Genomic DNA, 10123 nt, shown 5'->3' with positions numbered 1-10123 from the left:
TGTCAGTGTCACTTAAAAACGGAATATATGATCTACAGGCCAATACCAAAACCGATGATGAAAATATTTTAGATACAGTGGGTCGAATATTTCAATCCAATCGATGTTCAATTTGAATCCCAACAATTTTCATCCAAAGGTATGAATTTTTACATCACATATACATTTTTGGTCATTTTGAAAGACCTTATCAATAAAAAATTGTGTAAAAATCAGATCGCGATGCCTGAAAGCAAAACAATAAACAAAGTAATAGGATTATTGGAATTCAGTTCATTTAATATCATTTTTCAAGTGAAGTTTTCAATAAACTAATGCTTTGGTAATGATTTCAGTTCAGTAACACTTCTTTGATGGAGCCTCAAAGATAAAGGTATACAGAAAACATGATTATACAACGATTTTCTAGACTTCTCATGTATTTCCTCTACAAGGTGCTTGCCATGCTTGCTGAAACGTTTTCTCCTGAAAAAAAGCTTCTCTGCTTCCTCCTTCGATGGTATGTTACGTTCGAAGAAGAACCTCATCCTATGCCATAATTTTTTATTTATTTCAAGTAGCCAGAAGCTCGGGATCAAAAGGCATTCAGTGTTGGGACGTGACGATATTACAATCCTATCGTGAAGGCCCTCGCCAATATTGAAGCAAGACATTTCCGAAAAACGAAATACCTATATATAACATAAATATCATCTCTTTATTCAAAAACTTTAGACAATTCTTACCAACCTACTTCAATAAAGTATACATCATCGTCAAGTCTGAAAACAGATCATGAGTTCACCCCTTCATTATCATCATACCTGACCTACATAGTATCGTTCATTTTACTTTTCATTTGAATCATTTGCACCACTTTGGCCTGTCCTTCCATGATGAAATGGACATATTGTCCCGTATTTAAACCTTCTTCGTATATTATGTCTTCTTCATTAAATTGTTTAATTTTACTGAATTTTTCACATTCCTTCTTCATTGCAGTATCCCAGTCATCGAAGTAAGAAATTTTGTTGAGGAATCTCGTTACTTTTGATAATTCGTTAGAGGATGATTCTGGTTTGGGCGTTGTTTTTCTTGTCTCATCCATGATCAGCTCACCAATTATTTTTTACTGTTGAATGTTTATTGGGAGTTAAATCGATAAGCCCTTGGTTTCATGAGGAATATTCATTTGCATTATTCTTGAACCTTGATTCAAAAAATGCAAATACCTGACTATTTTTTCACCTAGCTAACTCACTAGACTTTGCTCACAATGAATTATGTTGGTGTTCTGATCTGAAGACAGGAGTAATATTGTTTTTTTCTCATTTGGAAGATATCATTCATATTATGTGGATTGAGAAATGGCGGATGCGCGAGGTACTAATGATAAAAGTAGCTTCTGTATGACTTAGGTACGATAAGGTACAAGCATTGGTTTGATGAATGTAACAAAAACCCGTAAAAAGCGAAGGTGAATGAATTAAACGCTCGGACTTTTGAATATGAAAATGTCATGATTTTCTTTTTGCAGTTTCAGTCGGTGCTCAATGTACGCCACTGGGTTTGAACGTCACTTTCGGGAAACTTCGGAAATCCTGTGGTTTTCCTTGACAGAAAGGGATCAATCAAAACATTGCATTGTGTTTGTGTATAATGTCAAAATTAAGAATAGAAATAGAAATTGTTTCGCTGAGTGAAAGGTCAAGTGGATAACTAAATTCCGATAATGTATCTAACTCTAACATGATCAAAACCCTAATTCACAGTACAAAATTTGCATACCCGGAAATGATGTTACTATCGGAACACCGGTATTCTACTAGAAGTAATAGATTAAAATGAAATTTTCAATAAGAACAGTATTTGTAGTGATATCTATGTTTCTTCTATCATTTTTATTCTCCAATATATTCAGCACTTCTACAATAGATCCAAAATTGATTGTCACCGAGAAATATCAGAATATTGGTGATCAGTCTACCAATCTCATATGGTTCGTGCAGGTACATTTGCTTCAATGAAATAAACCTTTCAAGACTTTACTACCTTTATTTGCTGCAGATAAGTGATATACATATAAGTGTATTCCAAGATCCTTCAAGAATAAGCCAGTTTAAGGATTTTTGCTTTCGTACACTGGACGCAATAAAACCTATTGTCGTGTTAGCTTCTGGGGATTTAACTGATGCAAAGACCAAAGATCGAGTAGGTTCAACGCAAATAGAGAGCGAATGGCAACATTATCATGATATTCTTGAAGAGTCTCGTGTGAAAGATAAAACTCTTTGGTTGGATATTAGGGGAAACCATGGTAAGATTCTTTGATTTCATATATTAACCGAGGATTATTTTAAAATTTTCGTCGTTTCCAGATAGCTTCAATGTTGCTGGACCACAATCGAAACAAAATTATTATGCCAATTACTCAGTACAAGGAAGGACAAATCCGAGGTCCTACATGTATCAAATAAAAAAGGATAATGTTACTTACTCATTCATAGCCATAGATGCATGCTTGGATCCCGGTCCGAAACGTCCTTTCAATTTTGTAGGGATACTGGATGAAAAAGAGGTTGGCCATATAAATAAAATGATAGAAAAACTGCAGAATACTGGTAGTGACTACACTGTATGGTTTGGTCACTTTCCAACCTCCTGTATCCTCTCATATGGCGAACAGTCGATACGGGAAATGATAGGGAGAGACAAAAATGGTCTAGCATATTTGTGTGGACACCTACATAAGTTAGGTGGTTTAGTACCCCACATGTACACTTTACAAAATGAGGGGTTCTTGGAACTTGAATTGGGTGATTGGAAAGACAACAGGATGTAAGATAATCATTGTTTTTTTCTTGTGTATGAATTGTTTGATTCATTTCTTATAGGTATCGTGTACTCGCTATAGATCATGGTGGATTTTCCTTTATCGACGTTGAACATAATGACTGGCCTGTGATACTTGTAACTAATCCAAAGCATGCTCTTTTTGTGAATCCTCTTAGAGAAAATTTAGAGAGCTTACGTAATTCTAGATTTATCAGGTGAGTTTCTTAACTATTCGGTAATAAGGGTATTGCGACATCATTGTTTGCAGGGTATTAGCGTTTTCTTTATCCAAAATCACATCTGTGAAAGTGAGAATAAATAATGAAGATTGGAAATATTGCCATCATGTTAAGGGTCCCTTATACGTCGCACCCTGGAATCCCAACTTGTATCCAGAAGGGTTGCACGAAATAGAGGTTCTTTACATTTAGATTTTTACTAAATTTTTCAATTTAATGAAAATGATCTCGAGACAGATTGTCTGTAAATTTTGAAATTTCAGATTCTTGTGAAAGATCTGGATGGTAGATCCAAAACAATCAAACATAGTTTTGCCCTTGATGGCACTCGACTGAGTTTTAATGTGATGCCTAAGTTTTTCTTATCGATCAGGGCGAATGTTGTGGTGAGAAAATTGATAACGATTCATAATTCTAGTTTCACCGAACTTTTTTTTTAGTTTCGACTGATGTTCTTGACTAGTATTTTATTATCTGTTGTTCCTTTGATCTTCCTAAGGTACCTGCATAAATTAGTAGAAGGTGAGCATTAAATTTATGATTGATCCGAAATTGTATGGTGAATCTTTTTAATTCTTTCTGTAGTAGGAAAAGTGCCAAAACCTCGACTGAATCAAAGTTGCTTTAAAGTATGGCTTCGAAAATTGTGGGTTTTATCCACGATCGACCGCATTTTTTGGCCAATGGTGTTGTACCCAATCTACCTCTGTTTTGGACCATGGTCTATTGGTTACATCATCGAGGAACATATCGGTGTCATATTTGCCTGGGGAATATATGTCAAGGGCACATTCCTTCCAGGCTCATTCACTTACGCCTATGGTTTCCTACAAGTGAGTTCAAATATATTGCCCCATCAAAGAAAAGAGAAGATTTAATCTCTTAACTAAATTTTTTCATGAAATTTATCTTCAGACTGCAAAATCTTTATTCTAATATGTTTTCAGATTGTTACATTTCAAATTCCCCTTACTTTCATTATGGCGAATGGAGTTGACCAACGGTAATTTGAATTAAAAAAAATTTACTGTGGAATGAATGTTGAACATTTTGATTTTCAGATTTCAAATTCAGGTTTTGAAACCGAAAAGAGGAAAATCCAAATTGACCGCTATGGGGATGCATTTGCCCTTTGTGATATTAATACTGGTGCAACTAGAAATGGCGTACTTATTCTGGTTGGCTTATGGTACCCTGGCCTTCATCCTTGGTCCCTTGAGAACTTGGTCTGTGTTTTTAGCTATGGCTCTTTGGTACCAGACACTGACTTATCCTACTCATTGTACGAGGTTAGCAACGAATACTTTAAATTGAGTGAATTATTTTGAAATTAAATTTTTTTTATAGGAAAGCTGCATCAGTATGGACCCCCAAACTTTCTGAAGAGAGTTCAACATCTGTTAGTACTGTAGAAAGATAAATTAATTTATTGTTATATACTAAAAGAATATCAATTTATCATATAAATTAATAGAGTGATTGAATTTTGTTTCATTTGAATCGCCATCCCTAAAATATTCCCAAATTTGACAGAATTTGAAATAATACCAAAGAATAACACAATAACAAATAAAAAAAAATCACCACAAATATAGTAAAAATTTTGAGTAATTTCAATATTCATTACAGAAAATGTTGTGCGTAAACGTAAATATAAACACCGCCAGCCTTTTGGCTGAAAAATCCAAAAAACTTGTATGTATTGTGTGTTGCGTCCTCGTTATATGTTTAAAATTCATAATTTTCGCAAAATGACATCAATGCAAATTAAGACTCAAAACTGATGGGAAACTACTTGAATTGATTAATCCAACTGAAAAAATGTCAAAAAGATCCAGGTCTAGCTATATTGATCAGGCTGTTGTAGAGTTCCCACTCCCGGGCGCGATCCTACTACTGCTCGACACGGGGACTTTTGGCTGCTGAGTTTCCTCCCTGGCCCGGTTCGCCCCTCCTTGGCTAACCTGGTCATCCCGGACTCCTCCAGGATGACCATATTGATGCCAAGCTTAGTGCGGACGCCCAGTCAACGTAGGACGCTCTACCACAGGACTCCTGATCTCAAACCATCCGCTGAATCCGACCTCCAAGTAGCTGGATTACAGGAGACGCCACGCTCCCAGTCGAAAGATTATGTGTTAATTGTTGACCAGTTGATACCGTACGAGAATTTGTCAACAAAGAATGTTATATTAGATTTGATTATTTTACTTTTAACTAATCATTTTGAAAACTTCCAAAATTAATGAACTAGTAATGGAATTTTCTGTTTTATTCATATATTCACAAAAAAACTTAATTATTCTTTTTATTTCAGGAGGACGCATGTGCGATAACAATAGGTAGGCAACACAAGATACCTGAACTTGTGTTAACATGAGGATTCCACCAATTTTTAACTGTTCTTGTTTGAAAGCTCTACGATAGCCATCGACACCATACATCCATTGACACAATGGGTTGATTGAAGCAGGAGCTCAAGAAATACAATACTTTCCCATAAAATTCAAATTCTTTATTATAATTGGAACAATATCTATATAATGATTATGTTATGATGTAATAAATTCTCACTTTGAGTTAGTATTTGCTGTATATTATTTTTATTGCTTAAAATATTTAGTTTCAACAATAAATTTTTTTTAAATTCTAGTCCATAATCGATAGTCTCTCAAGACAAGAACTACATAATATAAAGATTGATAAATGCAAATTTGTACTTAATTTTCCCTAAAAACTACCTATACCTATTGTAAAGATATCTAATAAATAAATTGTACCCGTAGAAGCTACATAATGAGTTGTAACAAATAACTATAATCAATAACCCTTAGATGCAACTACAATCATCAGTTCATGAAAACAATGAAATTTTCCATTATCGTTGTTATTGTGTTTCTCCCAAATAACATCCTTCGATCTCTTCATAATATTGTCGTAGTCCTCAAAATAACTTTCATGGTCTTCCTCAGGTATTCTCGACAAAAATGGGTTCACCGCCTTGACACTTCCTGAAAATTATTAACAAACTGTTCAACGTTCAACAGTAAATGAACCCAATAATTATGAAACTGAAACATAAAACAATATCATATTTGATACAAGTTGAAAAATAGCTGGAAAAACATAAAGCACCAATAACAACTGCAAAAAGATCTGTTTTCTTCCTGAACTTGGCCAAAGCGTAATCCAGTACCTATAACGGTGAAATTATTTAACACTGAACCTTTTTGGTTGAAGTAAAATTTCCCTAATATAAATTTCTTACCGTTGAGTGTTGCTAAATTTGGAAATGAATAGCATCTTCTCTCCGATCGACAAATGGTCACATGAAAACCAACTTTCTTCAATATTGTCCTGACTTCTTCTTCTGGATCTGGGGAGTTGTGATAGGGCGATACAAACTTTCTGTAATCCTTCTTGTATTTAGCCCATTTCTCCATTTTGGACATCTCCTCATATATGTCATATATCGGATTCTTAGCCAAGAAAGTCAAGAGGATCTGCCCTTCTGGCTTCAACATGTTGTAGATGTTATTGAGGGCTACACTGGAAATAGCATATAGCATGTATAGCCCCATACTTCATAAACAGATATTATTTCATATTTTTCAATATAACGTTCTTATTTTTTCAAAGTGTATAAAATACAAAAAAAATTGAAACAACTGTTCAATTTTAAATATTGAATTCGGGGAATAGATTCAGGAAATTCTTCTCCATAAAAAAACCATTATCTATATGTGAAAGGATTTCTTTTCAAGTTCCCATAATTCAATAAGATGGGCTCAAGGGGACATATACGCTTCCGGCAACAGAATTTTCGGAGGTTATTGACCCAGAATAGTAAAAATAGTTGTATAGGCCTATTTCCTGACTTATAGTTTATTCATTGTTCTGGCGCATGGATATAATATAATCTTCATCTTCCTTCATTTCCTGCCTAGACAATAAGTTTCGTGGTATGCGTTAAAGACTAGATATGTTCCAAATGTTTAATGATCACTTGGAAATGTTTTGATAGTGGATTGTACCCCACATGATTCACTTACTTTTATCTGAGTGGGCCTATCAAGAGTGGAATATCACGCTAAAGGTGAAACTAATCGTTTTTTGATCGCCCGTTCTACATACTTGATACCACTGAAGAATTAAAAGTTCGATTAAATGTTTATTGATCATAATTTGTAACAATAATGGCTTATTTCAATCCTCGAAACTGAATTATCAATTGAAAAAAATACGTAAAGGTGGGCAAAATTCGTTGTCTACTGAGGGGATCTCGAGAACTGTAGCAGCTAGAAGAAAACGGATGACACATTTTCGAGCTCTTTTTTCATGACTAATCCAAATCTAAAAACAGAATCGGTCTATCCTTTTTAGATTTCGAGTTATAAATAAAAATTGAGATTTTGGCGATTCTGAAAAGTTCTCATAACTTTTTTGTTTGTGAAGTTACAGGTCTGAAACTTGAACTTCTTAGGCACTTTCATACGTAGAATCTACTGACAAAATATTTTTTCCCGATTCAAAAATATCAAATTCAATAAGAGTTTGCATTTAAAAACATGAAAGTTCAACTAATGATTCGAAATGAAAAAATATTTTGAGCTCATCAGTGGATTTTACGTAAAAAAGTGCCTATAGGAGGTTCAAGTTTCAGATTTTTGTAACTTCGAAGACAAAAAAGTTATGAACTTTACGAAATTGTCAAACTCAAAAACGAAGTATAGTAGGAGGCTGCGGTTTTCACCATTCTTTGTTTCTCCGAAAATGAGCTCAGAAATATGTCATTTTGCCCACATGCCCACCGAATTTTGCCCACCCTGTACATCGATTGTCCTCTGCGTTTCTGTATTTGGTCTTGGTGGATCTTTGTATCCCTGTTTCAAGGTGTCGAATTACCTACTCTATACCTTGAAAATACGATAGCTCAAAATGATGGTGTTGACTTCTGGCAGATTTTCGAAGAATTTTCTCAAAAGTTGGCAAAGGTGATTTTAATCATATTACACTTCAGATCATACACATTATCTCATTAAAAAGAGAATAAAATTCTCACTGAAAAAGTAAATCTATGAAAATCATTAAAATAGTATAGGCATATGATATTTTCATCGAGAAAATAGGAACTTGATTCATTATTGAGTTTTATTTTTGTCAAGTCGAAATCTACTCAACGTATCAAATGATAAATGACATTTACGATGTCTGTGGAGTTTTTTATCTGCAGAAACACCATTAGTTTTACTCAAAACCATCTGATGGGTTCATCAATTGAAACGATGAAGAATTTTAGATTTTTTTTGCGAATTATTCAGAAGAAACAATATTAAATTCTGAGAATTTCCTGAAAGGTTATAATAATACGATCCAAATAACTAACCTTTGTCAGATCATCAAGTACAGGTATAAAATCAGCAAATAATATGTGTGAATTTTCAAAATAACAAAGTGAGGAGGTAAAACTGTTTTTAATATACTATCCACATAATTTACCTACCACTATTATTTGCTCACCCGGTGCAGCCAAAAAATGGAAAAATAAGATCGAATTTCCAAAAACCAACCAAATGCTTTCGTGAAAATAGAATACAATCCAGAGATAACATATATATTGCCCATATTTCATGTAAGACAACTTGCTTCTATTGAGGTAAGGTAAAAAAATTAGAAAATGTGATAGATTTTCCCTTGTTTGATCACCGAATGCATAGAAAAAGTTTGAAAATTCAATAGAATTATCAGAATCAACAGAGTGAAGGATGAAAATGATATTATCACGAAAATTGAAATATCATTCTCACCCCTGTTTGTTCACCCATCAGTGCAGGCTTAAAAATGAAGATATTTTGTGAGTGTACAAGGGAAAAAGTTGAAAACTGAATGATCCGGATAACTCACCTCTGTTTGATCACCCAGTGAAGGCAAAAAAACGAGAAAATATGATCGAATTTTTCCCTGAACTTCTCGGGCACATCGACAGTTTCCACGTCCAACTGTTCGAAAACAACGTTCTGGCACTCGTATTCATCCCTTGCGAATTCCACCATATCCCTCGAAGAGTCTGCTCCAACCACCTTCTCAACGTTATCGGCGATTCTGGGTAGCAAAATTTCGCACAGCGTGTGCCCATCCCCGCATCCCACATCCAGTATCGTCTCCTTTTGGTCCTTCCACCTGAGATATTTCGAAAAATTCTCGATGACGTACACCGAATCGCTCTGCTGCAACCCCTTCTTATGCTTGTACAACTTTGCGTTATTCATGACGGTGAATATGTTAACAAGTGCGTCTTTTTTTCGTCACAGAACTTTCTATGTGGGTTGAATGTGAACTAGCAGTACGGAATTCAAGAGTACCTTATATATTTTGAGAGGGACCATAACCACTTTTGATTTGGTCGGTTCTCAGTGCATCCCAAACAAGTAGAGGAGCTATCTTCTACAATGGGACAAACGAAGACGGAACTTGACTCTTGGCCCTTCTACGCAACATGTTTGGTCCCAAATTTACATTCTCTGGGACCGGATTTTCGATAGCTGCTTCTATTAGATAAGTGCGTTAGGCTAGGTTGTCTAATAGATAACGGTACTTTTTCGAGAAAGTCTTCTTGTGAAGGGTCTTATTTCGGATGAACAAGGAGAATCAGAGGCGTAACGCAATATAGTTCATAAAATTAGTTTTGAATATCGGTATAAAAGTATGTACGAATCTCGATGAACAGTTTACACATACAAGATGCACCTCTACATTAATTTTCATATGAAAAACTAATAGTACGTCCAAAAATAAGGGTACTTCTTCATGTACACTTTTTTCAAAACTGAATAATAAAGGAGATACAAGATTTTAAAAGGCTCAGTTTATAATTTGAATATTGTGCCATATTCAAGGCGAAAATATCGAAAATTTTGCACTGTTCACTGTCAACTAAAAGCACAGGCGTCAATTCCAAAGCCTGTTCGACCTATCGTAGAAATGTAACACGATTACACTAAAATACATTTACATTCTAGTTTAAATGAATCGGAAACGCTAAAACATATCGAATTCTCACAATTTTAACG

The 10123-nt window shown here is 34.6% G+C and overlaps 2 protein-coding genes across 2 annotated transcripts; one reads left to right on the top strand and one right to left on the bottom strand.

Moving 5' to 3' along the window:
* The first annotated feature begins 1602 nt into the window (after positions 1–1602).
* On the top strand, positions 1603–4534 carry LOC123310026 (transmembrane protein 62-like). The gene is made up of 11 exons (XM_044893383.1): positions 1603–1988; positions 2047–2296; positions 2358–2817; positions 2874–3029; positions 3083–3230; positions 3317–3439; positions 3494–3575; positions 3639–3886; positions 4001–4056; positions 4115–4342; positions 4401–4534. Exons 1-11 carry the CDS (start codon positions 1824–1826, stop codon positions 4471–4473), a joined length of 1989 nt encoding a protein of 662 aa, XP_044749318.1. The 5' UTR covers positions 1603–1823; the 3' UTR covers positions 4474–4534.
* Positions 4535–5546: 1012 nt separating this feature from the next.
* LOC123309771 (juvenile hormone acid O-methyltransferase-like) lies at positions 5547–9373 on the bottom strand. Its single transcript, XM_044893027.1, has 3 exons — positions 8958–9373; positions 6322–6602; positions 5547–6064 (listed from the first exon to the last, which is right to left on the bottom strand). Exons 1-3 carry the CDS (start codon positions 9320–9322, stop codon positions 5874–5876), a joined length of 837 nt encoding a protein of 278 aa, XP_044748962.1. The 5' UTR covers positions 9323–9373; the 3' UTR covers positions 5547–5873.
* Positions 9374–10123: the final 750 nt, after the last annotated feature.

Source organism: Coccinella septempunctata, chromosome 3, assembly GCF_907165205.1.
Source record: "Coccinella septempunctata chromosome 3, icCocSept1.1, whole genome shotgun sequence".
Lineage (NCBI taxonomy): Eukaryota > Metazoa > Arthropoda > Insecta > Coleoptera > Coccinellidae > Coccinella > Coccinella septempunctata.
This window is presented reverse-complemented; position numbering and strand designations above follow the sequence as displayed.